The following is a 22,819-nucleotide window of genomic DNA, read 5'->3' as shown; positions in this document are numbered from 1 at the left end:
AAGAAATAACAAATTGCATTTAAACCACGGTTAGAAGAACTGAAAATTCAACCCCTAATTTCCACCTTCCTTTTAACAATAGGCCATTTGATAAGAAATCCTACCCTGCTGGAAGTGCATCTCTCTTTGGCAGGCAGTCCAAAAAATAACCATTCAGTGGTTTCACTAAATAACAACTCGACACTCCTTCAAAATTCTTCAGACTCTGTTGATCTGTCACTGTGTTACACAACTCATTCTTCATCAATCCACTATGAAACAGTCAAAGAATGTTCAGTATTTCTACTATTATATTTCACTATTTGTTTTTGCAATCATGCAAGACAGAGGTTGAAACCAGGCTCTCGACAATGTTGCAGATACCACTAATTCATAACAAGTAGCTTTTTAGCACACACTGTTGAATGCATGGACTAAGAATGGATTTATTCCTAATTTACACCAGTTTGAGAGGAAAACAAGGCCATAAGTTTACAACCTGAAAACTTCAATTAAGCAATCACTCCACTTCAGTGGGACTGACATCAGTTTAGGAAAGATGCACATGATTTGATCTAGATTTGCCTCTGTATCGCAAAGCTTAGGTCAATATTACATTCTTTACAAAGACATTTGAACTGAAGAGAAGTATTTTATCTAATAGAGTAAAAAATGAATGGCAAATACTGTTAGACCTGACTACATTCAATAATAAGCTATTACTTATGATATCTTGGACGTTTCTAACTTGCAGGATGTCAAATCACAGTGTACATTTATACATTGATATAAAAAAACCTGTTAGCACTGTCTCTGCAAAAATAATTTAAAAATAATTATGTTATTAAGATGTTTCACCAGTTACAGTCAAGGAGGTGTTAATTAGTCAGTCACTTACTCAGACACCTCAGTAAGTATGTCAGGTATGAACACAGAATTGGGGGGGGGGGGAAGACAAAGCTAAATCTAGAGGCTGGAAGTAAGATTTGCTAAAAGTCTATATGAGACTTTGCAAATGATATTCAAGCACCTAACAAAAGGTTTCTCACATAGACAAATGAAAAACAAGGACAGAACCCAGAGCTGGGCTCCCCATGCAGTGAGGATGGGGTACACACTAGAGGTATTTCACAAGTAGCCCCAGCAGGATAAGGACACCGCCTCAGTTTCCCACATGAGCCATCAGACAGCAGAGGCAGCTTTCTGAGAATGAGAGTCTGGGCAAAGGAATCAATACAGTCGAAGGAGATAAAAAAAACCAGAGAAGTCACTGAACAAAAGGTGCGGGTGCAAGTGAAATGAGGAACCAGGGCTGGATCATCTCTACTGCAGAGCAACGGAAGAGCTACCACACGTAAGCACAGGTCCAATGGCCAGGACTAAAGGATATTAATGAAGATAGAACACAGAGAGAACCAAAGACAGAGCTAGCTAACTTCATTTTTTAAAATAAAATGACCAATTTTCCAGACAAGGGACATGCAGCAGATCTAAGCTCTCTGAAGGTCAATAAAATATTTCAGGCAGTGCTACGCCAGAAATTACTAAACTTCGGGGATAATAAAGAATTAACTAAAGGGGAAATGACAACAGGTTGTGCTAAAAGACAAGCTACACCCTTCAGTGGGAAGGTCACTAAAATCTCCATAAGGATTATTCTCATCCAATATTTTTAACAATGCCCTTGAAAAATAAGTTTTGTGGAAGTTACAAAGTTGTGAGGGACATTCAGTAGAGTGGCAGATTGAACACCATACAGGAAGGACTGAGCAAGGAGCAAATTCATGAAGACAATTAGACTAATATGTGGTTTCCTTTATAGCATAGGAACATTTGCTGGAAACCTGAAAGAAGGAGAAAACCTAGGTATATCAGTAAATTACAGGATGACTGCATTACCAAGGTTGTATGCACAAGGGAAAAAAGATGTTCTTTTACGATACAGCAAAGTACTCCCAGTGAAGAGAAGGAACTGTTAATGCTATTGTACAAAAGGTTGGAATACTGTGAGCATCAGCTGTCCCAGAAAAATGAATTCAAAGTGGAACAGATCCAAAGATGGGTCACTCTTGCAGCCAGAGGTACAAAATCTCTAAGTTACTGCAAGTGCATGCATAGTGATGTTGACACAGTTAGCCTAGAAAATGAAGATACAGGTAAGATTTTTGTCTATAAATTAATGTGGTGAACAACCAGGAGGGAGAAGAGTTACTGAAGGTAGGGGATAATGTTTGACCATGAACAGATGGATGTAAAATGAATAGGAGTACCTTTAGGATGGAAATTAAAAATGCAGTGCTAAGCCTCAGAGCAAAGGTGTTCTGAAAAAAAGCCTCCCAACAGGATTATCAAGAGGCAAAAAATCAAACTATTTTGTCAGGTTTTGGAAAGGATTATATACCATGGTTCCTGGATACAACAAGAATCCTGAGTCTTATAAACTGGTCACCAAGTCCTTAGAGTACATTATTATAATTTTTACACAATTCCTGCACTAGAAAAATCATGATGTAATCATAAGTAATATATAGATTAGCTAATTTCCCCTACTTATGTAAATTGGTCCTTGAATACACTTGCATAACATAATGGTAATTTATGGAAGTGCTTTTGTTCTAAGGATTAGGAATGTGCCAGAGTCTCCTTCATCAACTTATTGCTGCAGGCATGATTCTCTTCTCATTCTCACTGTTTCACACCTATGCAATTCAATTTTCTTAAGCAAAGTTAACTCTTGATTTATACTGATAAAAATAAGATCCAATATTTCTCCTTGTAGCTAGGACAGGCTTATTTTAATATTTAACAGGAAAACCCTAAATGTTAATAGTATTATTGTGAGGCTGTGTTTAGAGGCATCAGTCAAGACGGGCCTTTGTTCCACCAGACTTTTCACAAACATCTAATAAAAGCTATTTCGTCGTATGACAGTTTTATAATCTTAATAGATGAGATTAAAAAAAAGACAAATGAGAAACTGAGGCTGAGAATAAAGATGTTTTCTCCAAGGTCACACATCAGTGGCAGAAGAAAAAGTATCTGTCACTAAGTGCTCTAAGCCTATGTGCGTCCTTTGAAACCAGTGTGACGAAAGGCAGGCTCAGGTCAAAAAGGAGCTCCGGCAAGGTTGAATATAGCTATATATTATATTTATAGCTGAACAAGTATGCATGATTTCCATTTGGAATTTGCTTCCAATAACAGTTGAATCCTCTGGGACAAAACCCCACACGAATACCATATTTTAAAAAATAACAATCCAATAATTAACTTTGCAGTTTACACCTTAATTCGTACTTAACCCCCTTCCTACTCAGTCACATATAAAAGGACATCTTCTCAATAGCCTCAAATTTGACTTGATCCTTCACTAGCAGGAATTCACATTTACAACTTTGACAGGTTGTGCGGTCTTTATAATTCTTATTTTGGAGTCACCATAGTTACAGTGCTGTGCTAGCATTACTCTAGTTGTATAAAACAGCTGTTCCTCAATAATGCTATTCCAGGTTCACAGGGCTGTTCCCTTCTCCAAAGCTGCCTATTGTCTCATCTGTAATGGAAATGCTGATTTTCTGCAGTAGAGGGATGGGGTCTGGGAAGCCAAAAGGAGGTCCAGGTCCCTTTCTGCTGGAGAACTGTCCTGCAGCAACATCCTCTATCCTTAACTGCATTATGGAAACAAGAACCACATCTCCATCATGGGAAAGTGACCCACCACTGTGTGAAGCAGGCACCCACAGTAGATCATTCCCAGCCTTGTCACGAACTAGCGTGAAACCTCTGTGCTCCCAGAGCACAGAGCTTCTTCAAAGATTTTTGCTGTCGGTGGCAGATGAAAATTGTTGCCTTTCCTTTCTACCCTCCCAGAACTTGCATGTTCAGCAATTGCGCTATACGACCATCTACGTTGCAAGCAGGCTTGTATCCCGCTTACTACACACGTATTGTCTGATAAGCCAGACATAGCAGAGCTCTCACTGCAGAGGCTGGATAATATCAGCATCAACTGCAAGACAACAGACATTACCAGGCAAAAAATAAGAGACGGTCCATAATGGAGGATAAATTTGAGAGGACTGTAATGTACATGTATCACTTGCCTCTTTAGCTCACAGCACACATATGCATGCGTAACCATAATGCAATACACATGGCAAAATATTTGAGGTGAGCTAAACTGAGAAATCATCTGACAAATTTATATCACATGCTTACCTAATTCACCACTCTGCTGAGCCCATTACTTTCTGCACACTCATTAATCTAACTCTTGGCCTATAATTAATACCATGTGCTTACGCAGTCCATCGCGCTCTCCTGATCCTATCACATTCTGCCTACTTATTAATCTACCATGTGGAAAATAACTAACTTGACCAGTGTTCAACAAATGAGGAATTTTTGCTCCAAACAGCAAACATGACATATGAACCTTACAGGTTGTGTAAGGTTTTTGACGTGGTGTAAATTTAAAACTTGACGTAAATGCAAATCTACATGCAACCAGAGACATTACATATATTATATGAAATAAATAAAGTATTAGTGATTTTCAGTCTTAGTTGATGTACGTGAAGTTGGAAAAGTTAAAACAGTCTGCAGGCTTATACAAAATTAGAGATTGATTTTTTAAAAAATGCACTACATTCTTCCACAGAAGGTACTCTAATGTCTATTGATTAATAACTATCTTTTAAAAAATAGCTCCCTTTGATAAAACTTACTGCATTTAAACAGCTGTTGTGCTAAGATTTCTCTTGACAATGAAGGTTGGAGGTTAAGGTTGCATCTTTTCTGTTAAAAATAAATCAATATTCCATAACCTGAACCAGAATTTCCTGGCTTCAAAATCTCTGAGGTACCTTTCAAATTTAGTGTCAGCCTTCTCTTCCAAATATCTTTTCCATTTACGTTTATAGGTTTGTATAAAAATACATATATATATTTTCACTAATTTAAATGTCTTTGAAAAAATCTTAGATTCATGGTTTATCCATTTAATATTCACACTATCTGTAGAATATTTGAAAGAAGAGAAAATTTTACTAGAACTCTTAAGCCTTTTTAGGATAAAACAGCAAAGCACAAATTCTTCAAATGCAAGGTCCTTCCTACTGGAAACACTTGTGGTTCTCCTGTCCATGTTTTCTAAGTGAATCCATATGTGGTGTGTCTTGCTGCCATTACAAAAAATGTCCGATTTCACTAGGGGGCTCTAGCAGAGTGTCAAAAGGGGTTGGAAATCTAACTTGGATATATCTTTTTCTGCCATTCATATTAATTCATAATAATTTCTACAACAGTAGAACAAATGACTGCAGCAATAGTTTGATATGATTCCAGAAGAGCTGTATAATCAAACGTACCAACCCCTACACTTGAGTACAAGATGTAACTTGGGTGAATTGTTTCCACCTGTTTACTTTTAGAGGCATGAGCTGGTTGAGCTTGGACACTGCTTTTCTGTCCTGGTCCTGGGTACCCTCCTCAACACAACAGCATCTGGCTCTAAAGAGGGTCGGTAAGCACGTGCTCAGCTGAGTCTGAAACTACCCGTTTAGTAGCACTGAGACAACATCTATATAAGGCGGGTGTTGGGTGAGAGGCAGGCAGAAATGACCTCATGCGAGCCTGCCTGTCCCAAAGGAACATTGCCAATTACGGTCTTGATTATCAGAGTTATAGAATTGGCAGTCCTTGATTTTCTGCCTCGGGAAACACTGGAATTAAAATTGTTCAGCAGAACTTTGGCATTGGTATTTGGTTAGTTATTTCAACCTCTAAACTCTTTAACCTTAGAAGTTCAAGTAAGTTCACGTTCAAAGGATCTCTTAAAAATACACAGCTAAAAGTTAAAAGACTAGCTGGAGATTCCAATTTCTAAGGATTATTTCCTGTTTACTTTTCATACCAGCTAGTCGAACTCTCACATTTCATCTCGGAGGCAGGACTCAACCGTCTGCAGAGGACACACTTTGTTCCCTTACACTCAAACAGGCAAATGCAAGATGGACTCCCGGCTCTATTTGCTAAAAAGGTAAAGCAACAACCGGGAGGTGGAGAAAGCCATCTCGGGAGAGGGACACTCAACCCAGCACAAGGAACTTCTTTGTTCGAAAACGTAGGAATCAAAACACTGAAACTGCTGTGGTATTTTGGGTATTATCCAAAATAACACAGTCGCTAGTGAGAAAATGAAAACCGATATATTTCAGTTGGACAGTTTGTACTTTTTACGCTACATTCATGCACAACAATCAAAAGGCAAGAATCTGGAGTCCTTACTCAGCCTTGCTTCTCACCAAAGTAGGGGGTTTACACTGCTTATGAAATAAGAAACATTTTTGTTGTTGCTTTTAAAGACAGATAGATTACATTCAGCCATGGGCCAGAGGAAGGAAGACAGAAAAAAATAATAAGGGCGTTTGTTAAGACATTGACCTTTCGAAAACGGCTGTAAGGGCTTGAGAACTGTTCAGAAGAGAAGTTCTCCCCATCTCACTTTATCACTATCAATAGCAGATTTTTCCATATGCTGCTCTGCTTGCACCCTCCATGTTGCCACTGGCATATTCCTTCTGCAGCTATTATGCAGAAACTGTTCCAGACTGACAAGAACATCTATCTGCGCATACACAGTGATTGCTTATGGTCACACAGTCTTACTTGCAAATAAAAGAGGGTGCGTGTAAAACCAGTGTGCACATAGACTATTAGGGTAGAGCATTTCTGTTGGTTCTCTAAAAAAATTTGCCTTTACAGAGGAGTACATGTATTATTTGTAGTGAAGATTTGAATCAAAAAAATTTTGCACAAATGTCATCGTTAATAAAAATTAAGATTATGTATATGTCAACTGACTTTAAACAACGTGTTTTTCAAAGTTTTCCCTGAACCGTCAGACAGCCTTTGGGGACTACAGGAAAAACATACTAATATGGCAAATGTTATAAATCCCCAGAATAACTCTTATGCCATTTATGTTTTGATTCTGTCATCACTATCCATCTACCCTTATCCTGAGGCAGTAATGAAATACAAGACTTGTTTCAAGTAGGGATGGGTGAGCACTGTGCTTTGAAAGCTATACTTAACTAAACGGAGCCCAGACTGCCATCAGTGCATTAAACGCTATGCCAGTATGAGTTCAACCCCACACTGCCGTAACTCTCCTGGAGCTTGTCTTCCATTACTGCTAGTGACAGGGACCAGGGCACGTGGCAAAGCAACAAAACTGGCAAACTTGCGGCATTCTTACGCGGACACAGGGCAGTCAATATGGTCAAAAAGTGGTGAAGGCTTCATTTACAAAGGGTACAGTTTTCCAAAGTGTCTGAGTCACACATGAGCCTCGAGGTAAATTTTTCATCACGTTCACATGATTCAGGAATCTTGTTTTCCAAAACCCTGAAGGTTGTGCAAGCACAAAGATGCGAGAGGTTTTCACGTGTGACTCTACTGTGCCAGTAAAAGAATATTTTTAATACTATTTATTCTAAAATAGCACTGCTACCTCAACCTATTTGATATTAATTTTCCATGGCTTTTAGTATAAGGCTAGCAAAAATTACTGATAACAAAAAATAAAAACCCTTTAAAAATTGTATTTGCAGTTGCTCATTGGCATCAACCTATGATATCAAGGTTAAAAGTTACAGGAAAAATCATGAGTAAATTATGACACACCTGCAGAGTCCTTGACTGCCCACCTGACTCTCTCCCATTAGGAAAAAAAATTTCTGACTGTTTTTTTCTCATAGAATTCATTTTGGTTCTATCTGCTTTTAAGGAGATCACGAAAGTAAGAAAACAAACAAGGGCGGGGAATCAAAAGCAATTTATGTAAATATTTTCCAGTTAATATATATGTTATTATTATTTGTTAGGGTTAGAGGTTTATCCGGTTGTAGTTAAAAAGCTACAGAAGGAATTGGAGATACAATCTTTTACTACAGTGGGGAGTTTTAACCCACCAAATAAACAGATACAGAATGCACACATTAGGAAAATGTGGCTGAAATCGATATATAAAGGGAAAAAAACGAGCAACATGTCTGGCAGGCCAGCCTACTGCAGGGGACATCACCGAAGAAAGAGGAGGGTATTGAAATGAGCAGGGAGGCAGGTGCCGAAGGAGACGAGACGGGCAGGCAGAGCAGAGGCAGGCAGAGACAGGGTGGTAGCGCCGGGCGGCACAGCTCTTCCCTCCGGTTGGCAAGCTTGCCAGCCTGCGAGAAAACTCCTGTCTGCAGGCTGAAATGAAAAACCTCCTTTGTCTCCTCTACAGCACGGTCCTGCCTCTTTTTCTGTCGTGAGGGACACTACGCGGTGTTAAATTATACGTAAGTACCAAGTAGGACTTTCTGTCGGAAATGAAAAGCTAATCATCCAGTAACATGATTTAGTGGATACTTATAATCAAAACAAAGAATTAACCACCAGCATTCGAACAATTCAAACTGCTTTATGTATGAGTTCATCTCGACTCACAAAGAATAATAGAGGCTTAACAAAATGTTCTCCTTCCTGGGGCAAGGGGAATGTAATATTTATCTGCACTGGTTTCCAGTGGGACATCACGTGCCACAATCAATCACCTCATAAAATGTTATGAAATAAAGTGGTGGCAATTTAGATAATAACATGGCAAACTAAGTTACAAGAAGAAACAAAAAGCTAACCAAATTAGAAAGTTCCCAGTTTCAAGCAGCTCACGGGGTTACCAAAATTCACGTCTTAAATTCTGCCAACGTTATCGTAGCCTTTTCTTCATTTTTTTTTTTTAAGCCATGGATGTGCCTAGAATAGAGTCTATAGTTAGACATGAAACTACAGCAAACTTACAATGGTCACAGAATCTTTATTTTCTTTCAAAACAGGCCATTAATTCTGATGTCTCTTGGGTCCTCTGTGTAGTAATTCTCTGACAACTTTACAGACATTTCTAATAAAGAATTCATCTCTGAATGAAACCTGGGGAATGGTAGTTCTGCCTTTTTGCTTTTATACTTCTTCAGTACTAAATGCCTCATGTCCATTTATTTAAGAACATAATCTTGGGAAACACGTGGGAAAAACCTTTCAGTGAAGAGACTGGGATTGCTACAGACGACACATGGAGGTAACCTGCAATGGCAACGACACTGGAACTGAAACGTTACACCACGTATCCACTGTCCCTCTCTTTTCCACCTACAAGCACACACCCTTTCATTGACACAACTCACTGCCTGGCAATGAAAACAAATTTAACCTGGCATGTTGAGGGTGCCACTCACTACAGAAGTTATTTTTCTCTTCACGGCCATTTCCCGAGGGGTAAATACATCCAATTACCACATCAAAATACCTCTTCTAGTACTGCAGAAAAATGCTTTGCTGAACATCATCGAATAAAACTCAAACACACATATACATAGAAACTGCGACTGGTAAACTGCTTAGGTTTTCCTTTTAGAAAAGGAGTCTGTCTGCAAGGATCAGAGATCCTTTGGCTTCCACAAGTCTGATAACTCATCATATACACACATCTAAGGTTTCTTGTGGTCTGCAATTAAATCCCAATATTAGAACACAGGACTGCTTGTAGCGGTGAGTTTGTTCGACATAGCTCGTCTCCCTGCAAGGAACACAGAAGTGGCTTTACTCCATTGAGATGGAAACGTCCAGCAGAGTCTGGAGAGAGGCGCAGCACCACAGCAGTAGGAACTGGGCTTCCAGGAGACAGTCAGTCCCACCCTACGGTCATTGCCTGGTGAAAGAAAACTGAAGAACTTGTCTCCAAAGAGCTGAGGGATGTGGAAGGGGGCTTCAAATTGCGATAAGAATCCTATGCTACTCAACAGGTATGTAGTGTAGTTGTATCCACGTTGTTGTGTAGCTAACCTCCCACCAGAGGTTACTCTATTACGAAGTCAAAATATTTAGCACAAATGTGAATAACAAACAACCCTAAACTATACACCTTCATTTTAAATTTACCCTCCTCATAAAAATCAGTGTATTGCTGCTTGCGTGGAGTACACGTTTGAATTTTGATTAATGACACCGTTACATGGAGCCGTACCTGAGAAACTGATCAAAGGTAGGAAATGAAACTAAAGCAATCTGTACATAGTGGGATTTGGTATGTTGTTTCCTTCTAGTATATTGCAAATATTTATGCAAAGTGCATCAAAACTCTTCTGTGAGGTAAACAAAAAAATCACCTGCACTGCTTCTCATGAATGTTGGTAGCGCAGCTTTAAGTAATATTTATAAATTGATGAAAGATTTACTCAGGGGAAAAAAAAAATAGTTGACTGGTCAAATCATAAAGCAGATTTAGATTTGGCAGAGACTCCATAAGACAGCTGTGCTTTACCCTTCTGCAGTACTTGAAATGCATTACTGAGGCATTGAGGATCCTTTAAAGTATATACAACTACAAAGGACTTTTTTGATGGATAAGAATATAAGGGAGGGGTAACATGTGTTGATCCTGGCAATTCAAAGTATTCAAGAATGCAGTTATCTTGTAGTCCCTGAAGCAAAGCCTCAGAAGCAACACTTTAGAGCTTGTTATTCTCTTATTATCAATGCAATTAGATAACATATCACCCGTCCTCCCCTTTTCACCAAATCAAATGGTGCTCCTTAAAGAAGTGGAACCTTTACAGCAGAGGGCTCTTGCCAAAGGGAGCAGCTGGCTGCTCTTGCATGACCTAGGACTCTAATGTGGCTGACAAGCAGAGCAAGGCTACAGTGTAAGCACTTTTAGCTGGATATAAGCAAGTATCCACTTACTGTTGGTTGCATAACATATGGCGGATGAGGCATCCATGAAGTACTCTGGACCTGCATATCAAATACTTTTAATTAGCACAGAAAACTTTAAAACAGAACTCAAATATCTACGTGGAAATATTCTTTCCATTACAACTATGGAGCTAATTTTGGCAAACAAATTAAGTCATGTAACAACGCAAAATTCATTTATGCTTCATAAAGTTATTGACCAAGGAAAAAAACCTTTCATATTTCATTTGATAATGTTTTCTACCAAAGTCAGAAGTCTGAGTGATTGCACCACTTCTATGATCCACACTTTTTTATCTCATAAAGCAGTCTTCAATATTCCATGTTGTCCTATTTTTTTCATTTGTATTGTTTGCTTTCATCCATCAATATAATCATGAACATGTCATCCAACCGACAGTGCAGGAGACATAAAATGTTCAAAGTTTGTTTTCAAAAGTATCTGTATGAACTTTCAAAGGTATAACATTTTCTGAGATCCCAGAATGATTTATTCTGTTTTCACTAAGAACTGCAGATGTAATTCAGAGTTTTTGAAGCTTATTCTAACTGAAAGCTTCCACGGCAAAGCTGGCTTAAGATGCCCCTGCCCCCCAGGATCAGCTTTTATGTTGGGCACCATGGGGTCTGTTCCCACCAGAACTCTATATGCCTCACCAAAGTCCTTCTTTGTTGTTCTGCCTTATGAATGACACGTAACAGATTCCACGGATATACCAGTTTTACCAACAATTAAACGCATTACGGAGTTCTTGTGCATTTGTGGTGGCATCTCTAAGCTGTAACTCCATCTTGTGCTAAGCGTGAATGGCCCACATGCTATCATAACTCAGACTCAACCCCAAGAACTGTGTTTTCATCAGTCTGGGCACCACAACATGCAGGAAGTATGCAAAAATATACCTGTGCTACAGCCATCAGTGGGTAACTCACTAGCTATCCCCAAGTTCACAGAAGGCATGTGGCCTCTCAGACTGAGCACGAGCAGGGATTGCTAGGAGAAAACCACAAGGTCCTGATTCTCCAGATGCCCTGGATTTTTGTTCATGAAGCAAGCGGTGAGAATTCATTGTATAATTGTGTGCCTCAACACTTGCTGAAGTTTATCAAAGTAGAGTTTTTGTCAAGAAGCAAGCTCAGTGAAACATCTTTAGAACCTAAACCAGTGCACACACATGCAAACACGCCCTTACTATGGTTTTCTGTTGTGAATCCCCACTAGTTAAACTATATTAGAGCTGCCACAGTTTGCTGCTGTTCATTGCTCCCACTCTCACACCCACCCTTATGCAGTTTCTCCTCTGTGCCAAGCTACAGTCTTTGGGCTTACACTGAAAACTATCTACAGAGAATGATACGGGCTAAAAAAAAATCAATCCTTTTGGTGCAAATGCATCAAACCACAAACCAATGCAATGGTTCAAGTCAGGGTGGGAAAAGGGAGCAACTATGACTTGCGGAGCAGTGATGGAAAGAAGTGGCTGGGTGGCCTGAATTCAGTGGCCTGAGTAAGAGGGAGGAGGTATGACTCTTAAACCAGCTTTGCTACTGAGAAAAGCGCATGTGAGCTGCACTCGTATGTCTCTGGCACTGACATTTCTTTGGTGTTGCCATTTACCGAAATTTACTGAATTTATCTCACCAAAACAACTTTTGTTTGGCAAGTTTTACATAGGCATCTAAAGTGAAATAACACACAAGTCACAGAAAATTACAAGAATCGTTTATCTTTGAAGATCAAGTTCAAAACATAGTAAGTGTAAGCACAAACTCCCAGAATTACCTGTAAGCAGTAGCATACCATCTCAAAAATAAAACAACCCCAAACTAACTCTAACATTAAGAATAGCCCACCATGCAGCTCTGCACGTCTGGGTAGCTTATCTCAGGTAGGATTCAGGATGGGAAGAGCACTGAGGCTATAGGACAGAAATAACTGAGGTGAGAAAATGTACAGCCAATGACCAGCTTCAGAGTGAAGCGATATGTTCCCAGAGAATGGCTAATAATAAAGCTATGCAACCTGGTTTTGACTTCCATCTCAGAAAGCCAGAGCATGGTAATAATTTCCCAGTGGAGATCTGAGGGATAGGTTGAAAAGAGAAATTCTGAATGAAAAAACATGTGGGACACTAAAGAAGGATATGAGGACAGTTATCCCCAAGTAACTTGCTTTGTCAGGAATTACTGGACAAAAATGAGCGCTTTTAAAGGATGCTGTTACTGGAGCAAATACAGCTGAGGTCAAAAGGTCAAAATACTATGCAATCAGCATAAATTGTAAAAATGCATTGAAAAAAAACTTCTGGCTAATGAAAGGGAGCCAAAATGACAAACTGTTTCAATAAGAATGACAAACTTCTGCTGTTGTCAACTGGAAACGAAGCAAAATGCTCTTTACTAGAGAAGCTGATTGAAATAAGAAAAAATTACTGTGGCTTTCATTGCAAGCGTAAGGAATGCAGGAAACACTTCAAAATGTACTCCAAATGATACCTGAATACTACTAGAAAGCCTTTTGTTTTAAGTGTGACTCAAGAGCGCAAGCACTCACACAATTTTCTGTGGTTTACACTCTGTCTTCATCCACATCCAAAACATAATTAACTGGGAAACACAGTAGACAAGCGCAAATCTGACGTACCTGATATGTAGAGACAGGGGAAGCAGCAATGAATGGCGTGATTGATGTCTGTGGAATCATGCGGTTTGTTGGAATACTGTACGGTGAGGAATAAAATCTGCAAACAAAGAACAAAAGCGAGATTTTTTGAACCTTTCGACTGCTAGGCTCTGACTGACTAATTCACTGCCTCCTGGGCAAAGACAAAAAGAGTCTGCACAGGTAATTATGTCCATCTATTTCCAAAACCACAATAAAGAAGAAGTGATGGCTCCACTGAACAGATCTTGAAAATGGAAAGGAGGAGGAATATTTACACAAAGCATATTTTTTTCACTTCAACTAGCACAAATATAGAACTTCATGATACAAGAAGTAATTATCTGAAATGCAGAGACAGCTGATTTTCCAGAGTGCTAGCTAGTGGAAGGAAATTTCTTACGCGATATCGAAGACAATATTACTGATTTCATTTTTACATGCAGTACTGTTTTCTTTTCAGATCTTAATGCTTCAGTGCTGAGAATAACACATTCCATATACATGCCTGAATTATTTTATTAAGAGATGACTACAAAAACTCCGGCTGAAATTTTCATATTCATCTAGGCAGAGAGCAAAAAAACCCACCTTCTGGTGAAATGTATCACGAATTATGAGTCTAAATGCCCCAGGCAGCACTGAGAACCTCAGATTTAGTTGTTTTTATTTCCACTGTTGCATGCTATGAACAAAAGTTGCACTATCGCTTGCTTGATGGCAATAAATGTTGTATTTCTTCTCATTCCCTGTGGGTTAATGATTATTGATAAAATTATCACTTGGAAAATATCACTACTGGTGGATTGTGTAAGTACTTAATATGTGTGTGCTTGTAAAGATTTTTGCATTTGCCCTTTTTTCAGTTTTAACTGTAAGCCAGAAAAATACCATTGCTTAAAAAAAGAATGTTTGTGGTCTTACAGCTGTCAAAATGCTGATAATTTGGGCTCCGAGAGAGAGAAACACTCCTGTGCAGCGCTCTCTTGTCCGCTTTAAGCCCCATGCACACCCTCCTCATATAGCGTGCACCAATCTTACGAGTAACAGAAGATTTTGCACATATGCTGTCTCTGTAACAGTGAAGTAGATTGCACTCCCTGCCTTTTTATGCTTTTTTTCTCCCCATGCTGAGGCAATCAACAGTAGCTTTCCATGAGAGCCATGCAACAAAAAAGTCATTACTGGTGTTTAAACAAGTGCTCTATTTCCTGATCGCCCTGGCATCCTGGATTTAGTACTAATCAGTCTAGTTCAGACTGGATGCATTCATTCTGGATGCAGGCTCAAATAACCACTGACTTCATCCAACCAATGGCCTTGGAAAAACAGGCTGCCGTCTTTGAAGGTTGGGCGGAAACATTTGAAGTTAGGAGGGGAGAGGGAGACAGAGAAGCAATCATTTGTTCTCTCTATTCCAAATAAGATTTTAAAATGCCAAAAGCAGCAGGTGGCGTCTGAGTGATTTTTTGTTTAATAGAAATACATTGCTATTTTAGGAACATTTATCTGCCCTTACAATGCTCGCACAGAGACTATTTTAAAACTGTGTCTTTGCCCAATTTTATATATATCCCATTATGAGAACTTAGAGGCATCTGTATCCCACCGCTTGTATCAAACATTAAGTTCATACAACGTTGCAGGGGGAAAGCATTTTTACAGCACTAGCCAGGTTCATCTATGGCATTAGCATGATGCATACGTAATCTAAGTCCTGTTACAGGGGTCTTCTCCCCGATCACTTTGGCTATGCTGTTGCTAAGTGGATGAACTAAGAAATGCCACATGCGACAAATGAAAACAGTCAATGGCAGACTGATAGAATTCATTCTATCGGTAAAACGTATAAAAGAAATACATATAAGCCTCTTGAATTGAAGGACAAAACTCTTTTGAGAAAAAAACATATTTTTGCTCATTGTGTTCTCATTCTGTCCATCAGCCTGGCACTGATGCTGCACCCATATCGCATATGAACTGCTCGGACAAAGACAAGTGCAAGGGACAAACAACTTCCCATTCAGAAGTAGTGCTGGCTCTTTGGAATAAACTCTCCAATAAATCCCAGCAAATGCTACCAAATTTACAGAAAACGTGCTAAGCCAAGAACTTGACAGACAGCTAACCATTTCAGTTTCAGCTTAGAGATGCAGTTATCTGAATAGTACATAAGCTTGTAGAATATACACTCTGGTAATGTGAAAAATACAACCCTTCCAACAATGCCAATACCATTTTTCTGTCGCAGTTTGGAATGCTCTCAAATAAGCATCAAATAAAACATACTATCAGGACACTCAGCTATATTGTGAAAATTCATGCACCAGAGCTTCGAAGAAGAGAAAGGAAGGAAATCCAATGTAGCAAATGACAATGTGAGAAAATCCAGTTCATATACTTAAATTTTAATAATAATAAATCAAGTTTAACAATCTGAGTCACTGTGATGCGCTGTAGGTCAAATGTTTTGCAATCAGGAATCCCTTACGTCCAGAGACAAAGGCTTGTCCTCCTGCCACAGCATCACTTGTGCCCAAAGGGATCTAAAAAAACGGGATGTGGATACCTCTGCCACGCGTGAAGTGCAGTGGTATGGTGAGGATAGGGGTGTCCTTGCTGGGGACAGACTCAAGCAGAGCACCCCCACAACAAGGCATGGGATGCTCAACCTGCCACAGTGTTGGAGTCGTGCACCACCCTGTGAGGGCCAGCTCACAAAGAGGGCTCAACATGCTCTCACCCATGGGATACAGAGGCATGTCCCCAGATTCCTTTTACATACAAACAGGCTAATGTCCTAATATGTAATTGGCGTAAGTGACATGCTGGGGACCTAATAAAAGACAGGAGGAGCAAAAATGCAGGAGTGGCCCGTTCTGGTGTAAACCCTGCAGCATCCCAACAAAATCTGCAGCTGATGACCTTGCCATATTCGATCTTAGGCTTTCCCCTTTTTCTTTTTCCTTTAGGATCAGGGAGAGGTGAAATTAAGTGGAAGATGCATGTTGTAAGTAAATCCAAATGAATACAGGATTCTCAGTCATCAGAGTATGTACATCAGAAAGAGGAGTGGAAAGAGAGATGAATTATAGTGGCTTGGACTCATTTTAGACATATTCAATAATGCCCCCAAGCTTCCTGGCATTAAAATGTTTGGTACGGTCCTTTGAGAGCTGTAGGCTTTGTGGTAGTTGACCTGTGAGCTCTAAGGAGAGCTCTCCAAAAGGCTGAGCTGCATTTACCGCAAATGTAGTTTGCATCCTTATATTGGCCCATGTAGTTTTTTGCAGGCACAAGCCGGTGTCCCTGCCCCTCAGCTGCAATTGCAATACTAGAAGCAGAAGCGTAGAAAAGCAGGTGTCAGGGGCGAGGCGAAATGGACATTGTCCTTGTATTAAAAGTAGACCTTTTCAGCATCCCCAGGTTCCACAAGCACAGGGAACACTCATCACTAGGAGGCAAATGCTCCTGAAGGAGGGTTTATAAAGGGCTCCAAAGAAAACGTTTTTAAGAGATGCTAAAAAGAACCATGTTCTCAGTACATCGTCAGGCACACACAGGCAATGCTTTAAGAACAGTTTCTGTTGCTTAACAGACAAAGCACATTCTCCCCCTCTCCTACATCAACCCTTCCTCCGCCTTTGGGACTGCATTATCTGCAGCGTCTGGTCGCTATTTCCCTGCCAAAAAATAGAAAAAAAAATCCATATGGTTCCCATCCTATGGGGGAATGTGCAAGCTTCCACACAGAATCTGCACAAGAGCGAGATCCTATTTGCACTGCAATAAACACCATTTGCTCATGCCTCATGCCTGCGGGCAGTACGGAAAAAGTTAGATTCATAAATAGTATCCTGGGGCTCACATAATGTAAGAGTATTACCAAGCGTTATCAAGGCAGCAATTTTCTGTTGCAATAAGCCACACAGTCAGATGTTTGAGATGAAAAAGACCTATCTGAATATTGAGCCCATTGGCCAGCAAATGCGCAGCATAGTCCCCCAGATATCAGATATTAAACTGATACAGTACATCGCAATCTTAGTCAAATGGCCAGGAGGACTCAAGCCTCAGGAATGTTTTAAATGAGCATCCTTACACTGCAAGTACAAGAGCTCTATTTTGTTCTTTGTATGAGTGCATTAAACCACTAAAACAATATTAATACCACAAATTGAAAAATCAATAGCATATTACAACAGGCACACTACTCCCCAAAATAAAACCTGAGTACCTTTGTAAATGCAATTCAGAAAAGCCTGATTATAAACCAAAAAAGGTACAGAGAGATTGGCAGGGGAAAAGAGCTTATCTACTGAAGTGTGTGGTTACCATGTCTTCAGTAACTCATACTGCAATGCTATGGTACACTACGGGCCAGATTCTCCACTCCATTATACCAGTTTTATGCTGATGTAACTCCACTGGATGCTTAAACAGAGTTACATGGGCATAAAAACAATATAATGAAATGGAGAATCAAGCTTTACAACGTAATAGACTCAGAAGAAAATTATCTATTCCTTTGTGGGGAAAAAATCGTAGCTATTTTTAGTGAAAGCCTCTTTCTCACTTTCTTTTGTTTTATTCCTGCTATAGATTTTCAAGAGAAATACGCAGTTATACAGTAATAAAAGTGATACTACTACACCATGAGCAATGAGAACCCACCTTTTTATCTGGACAACATACAAGAGTCCAGATTCTTCCCTGAGGTTTGTTTATGCCCCAACACAAACCCTAATATAATCCACACCTCTTAAGGAATTGCAAATCTTAAATACCACCCTGTGACACCTGCAGAGACATGTCTCTCCAGTAGGCTTCGATCCTCCATATAATCCTCCATGGATCTAGTGACTTGCATGCATCAAAATGCATCTATCAACCCTGTAAAGGACTCTAACAGATACCAGCATACGCAGTCAATCTATCTTTTTAAGTTTTATTGGTAATTCATATCTAACCTGAATCTTATTGTTACGTTTCCCATCTCCGGCCTCAGTTCACTAAGCTCCACGCTGGTGGGCACCCAAAGGACTGAGACGCTTGTGCTTATCACAGCACATCAGCAAGTCCTTGAGATGTGTGCTGGGTCAACACCCGCTTAACCTGACCGCTGCACCGAATGGGCCTGCTACAAGGAAGCGGCCTTTGTTTTACAGACTTTTGGGTACCATTGGGGGTTGGACTAGATGATCTCCAGAGGTCCCTTCCAACCCTATGATTCTATGATTCCTCCATGCAAACCTTAACAGCTTGGTCCAGCCGAAGTATTATGCAGCATTTTACCCCTACAGTGGGTATGAGCACACCATCAACACCAGGGGGCTGCAAGCAGCAGCTTTGTGCTCACTTCCAGACTGCCCTCACTGCGAGGAAGAGCAATGTGTTTGCCCAACTGGCCCTTCACTGATGCTTTACTTAAGTTGTTTTACTCCATAGTGCTTAAGAGCCTTTAACTCTCTTTCACCATGGCCACGCACCTGCTACGGTATCTGTGTCTTCTGTCAGTGAGCAACAATTTGCATTTGCACATTTCACAAATAAAGCATCAAGGTGTTCCTGGACTTAGCTAAAATAAAACCCATGAGCTAGATATTTATCGTAGTTGCAAGTAAAGAGGCTTATGAAAAACAGTAAAAATTTATAACTACAGGATACGCAGAGACTATTAAGTGGATGACTGGGGAGCTAAAAAGAAACTGTAACCAAAGGGTCCTAGTGATCCTCAGGTGACAGCATTTTAAAGATGCAACCAAAGGACGGAAACCAAAGAATGTAACTTTTGGTGGACAAATCGATTTTTCTGCATAGTAAGAGCTTCTCCTCATGATACTGCATGCAATCAAGATCTCACCATAAGAGCATTTTGAATGAGATGGTTTTGTCCTGGTGAAATTTAAAATATTTTGACTCTGGAAAGAAGAGATATGTCAAAGCAGTCATTAATTGTCACTCTTAAAGAGATATCCACTGCTGCAGTTTATTTCATGCTTTACAAATAAAAGAACATTTTAAAAACTGCAGAGTTGAAATTCTCTATTGAGTACTATCTCTTTTTCCAATGATCACTGTCAGCATGTTCAAACAGTTGAGTGACCAAACCCCCCAAGCAGCCTGAACACCTGAGCGGCATGGGTACTCTCTGATACAAATAATGTCTGATTCTGAGATAACTTTTGTGATTTAAAATAAAAAATATTCTTGAAGTAAAATGATATTAATCTCAAAGGATCATTCAAATTACAGTTTCCAAAACATTCATGCAACTGACATGCAGGAATTCCTTTGAAATAAAAGCCAGTCATCTGGATGAAACACTGGTGGATTATGAACTAGTGATGGTTTATTTATAGCCTATAACGTGTTACCAACTGAAAAGTATGACGATAGAGGAGAAAGACTTGTTTGGGAAGTCAGAACAGGGAAACAGAACCAGAGGATTTTGAAATCACAGCTATGCAAAACCCCTCTTTTTTTTTCTGAGTTGGTCTGGTTTGGCTGCCTCTTCCACAATGTGGGAATATCATAAGTCCTACATAGCTACTGCTTGTAAAGGGCAATTAAGCAAAATATATTAACTATTATAATTGATTATTATTTTTTTTAACTACTGGGAATGTTAGTTTTTTCAATAATTGCTTTAACTAGCAATGCCCTAATAAATACTTAACAAATAAACCCATTCTTGTCTATATCAATACATTCTCCCCTTCAGCTGAAGAACGCAGATGGGAGTATGCATGAATTTGATAATCACATCTCTCTGATCAAAGAGTGACTGTGAAAGAGTTCAGGGCCAAACCTCCTGCTTACTGTTAACCTACCTAAAAGGACAGCTAGATTTCAAGGCTCTGTTTTTCTAGCTCATGAAATAATTGGAAATGCAATCATGCAGGTAAATAATACGATGACGTAACTCCTTTGCTAAATTTGAAAAAAAAGTTGCAATTCTTTGTGTTAGCAAACTGTAGTTCAGAAATGAAGAAGAGTGTTGCTCAGAATTTTACTCCTAAATCCCATCTGCTTACACACTAATTTAAGGCTTTCTCCCTGTTTGGCATTTCTTTTCAGACAATGCCATGGAAGCCAGCCAGCCTGTAGAGAGAACCCCAGATGAAGTAAGAGCTCTATTATTCAAAATACGCTGGAATCTTCAATGATTATTTTAACAAAAGCAAAGTCAGTAAAGGGAAATTTTACTGGTTTCCATTTCATGACAGTGAGAGATTAAAAAAACATCCACTAGCATTTGCCAAATAGAGATGGAAACTATTAGGAAAAACAACTTCCCATTCAAATGGATATTACAAACAAGAAGGCATAAAAACAAAAGGGAAACTAAAAGAAGAACTTGACAATATAGCATTACATGCTTCAGTCAAAATATGACTGAGTGAATTTGTTTCTGAATAAGTTTCACCACAGAGAGAGAAAACAGAAGATGGCATTCAAAATAATTTTTAAAAAGGCATAAGAAAACATGCATTCCTTACCCATTCTGTATAGCAGCTGTTGGATCGTAAGTCAAAGCCATGCCAGCCTGCACATAGTTAGGGAACAAAAACAGATTTTTACTATTACTGCAGAAAAAAAAAAGACCAAAAAAAAAAAAAAGACCTTAAACATATTCTAAGCCAATATAAATAAAAACTGAATGCAACTTAGATGGAAATCTAAATTCTCCAGGGAAGTTCAGACGGTCCAAAGCAGCATGGACAGATTGGCCACCCCCCCGCCTGAGAGATCCCTGAGAAAGTTCAGTATGTTGGTTGTCATCTCTCCATAACATTTAGGGCTAACAGCGTTTTTGTTGCACCACTATCAGTTAGTAAGTCCACTGAAATCAGTGCGTTTGCGTGGCACTGCTCACTATGAGACAGGGCCAAATCCTGCTGTTGCCTGTGAGACAGGTAGTTGGTAAATATTCTAAAGCCAACTTCACGAGAGCTTCTCAGGAAGGAGTCTCATCTTCCCTATGAAGGCCACACCCTGTATGACCCCAGCCATCTACCATTTCCCTGGCCTGTCACTCGTACTTACAGTTAATTGATTACCATGAGACAAGAAACAAAAAGTGGGCTGTGAAGCAGAAAAGACCAACCAAAAAAAAAAACCAAAAACCAAACCAACCCCCAGAAAAGGGCTTGAGCTTTTAAACAAGGCTTTTAAAATACTTCAGAGGTCTGGACAGCAAAAGAATTTGTTAACGGGCTACACAGAGCCTTTCAACTGCCTTTCACCACCAAGCAGATGGCGACCTCTGTGAAAGGATTTGGCAGTGTCCAAACAGTGTCCAGTTAATGACCGTCACCACTGCCACCATTAGCAGACATATCCACAGGTACCGCAGGAAAGGCAGGGAGCGAGCAGGGCTGGAGAATGAATTTCCCGCTCCACCTTATGCTCCAAGATGGTAGCTGGGGCCGTGCAGGAAGGACCAGCTTTTTCCCTGGTATTTACTTTAACACGTGGGACTGACAGTCTCTCCTCCCAAATACTGCATTTGCTTTGACTTTTTGTCTTCCTTATAAATTTATATTTCCCCCCCTCCCTTTGTGAAATGCTTGCCAGCGTAAGACACTACCAGGAGATGGGAAGACATCTCCCTTCGTGCAGGGCTAGAAGCAGAGAGAGGAACCCCATTACTCAAGGTGCTGCTCACCCTTTGGGAGCGTCTGAAAAACGGCCACGGCACCATCCCACCCCAAGGCACTGTATTTCTCTCCGCCTGTCATACAGACCCTATGCTCGCTGCCTGAGAAAGGAGACAGCAGCATTTGCTTCAAGGACAGGTGCTTTACCAACCATGCGGCAGGGTCTGCGTTGCTGGTGGGAGCTTTTAGCGGCCCCGGACCCATCTACCAAAGTGCTTTTGAATAATGGCATCTGCCCCCTTCCAGATGGCTGCTCAGACAGGTCAGGAAAGCGTTCGGTCTTGGCTGGCTCCCATGCAGGCAGGTGAGCAGCCAGGGTAGATGCTCCAGTGATGAGCAGGCAGAGAGCGGGCAGCACTCCTGGAAGAGCCAGGTTAGCCCAGCAGCTGCACACTGGTCTGAGAGGAGACGGTCCAATTTTCCAGAGGCCAAAAATAATTCCTGATCTGAAAGGGTAGGCTTCACGCTACCTTACGTAGCCAAAAAACCCGTCCATGTCGTTATTAAATCTGTATACTTTTCTCATTATTCTTTTAAGCAGATGCTAGGGCAAATGCTTTGTTTATTGAAAATGCTGTTGTTTTTAAAAAATACGTACTATCTCCCAAGCAAAGGATAATTCAGGAGACTAAGGCCAAGAATGCATGGGTATTTTTTAAAAATGCATTCGTTTCATACAAAGAAAAATAAAAATGGCTATTTCTGCAAGTTTAAC

At 40.0% G+C, this 22,819-nt stretch overlaps 1 protein-coding gene across 4 annotated transcripts in view; it reads right to left on the bottom strand.

Moving 5' to 3' along the window:
- The window catches only part of RBMS3 (RNA binding motif single stranded interacting protein 3), a 609,999-nt gene that overhangs the window by 59,781 nt on the left and 527,399 nt on the right, over window positions 1-22,819 (bottom strand). For all 4 annotated transcript variants that reach the window (XM_063325233.1, XM_063325234.1, XM_063325235.1 and 1 more), the window contains 3 exons: window positions 20,944-20,990; window positions 13,424-13,520; window positions 10,768-10,818 (listed from right to left, as the gene is read on the bottom strand). In XM_063325233.1, coding sequence (XP_063181303.1) covers window positions 10,768-10,818; window positions 13,424-13,520; window positions 20,944-20,990 — 195 coding nt within the window. The remainder of the gene's footprint in view (window positions 1-10,767; window positions 10,819-13,423; window positions 13,521-20,943; window positions 20,991-22,819) is intronic.

The sequence above is a fragment of the Chroicocephalus ridibundus genome, chromosome 2 (assembly GCF_963924245.1).
Source record: "Chroicocephalus ridibundus chromosome 2, bChrRid1.1, whole genome shotgun sequence".
In the NCBI taxonomy this organism is placed as follows: Eukaryota; Metazoa; Chordata; class Aves; order Charadriiformes; family Laridae; genus Chroicocephalus; species Chroicocephalus ridibundus.
Note: the sequence above shows the minus strand (reverse complement) of the source record. Positions and strands in the feature narration are given on the sequence as shown.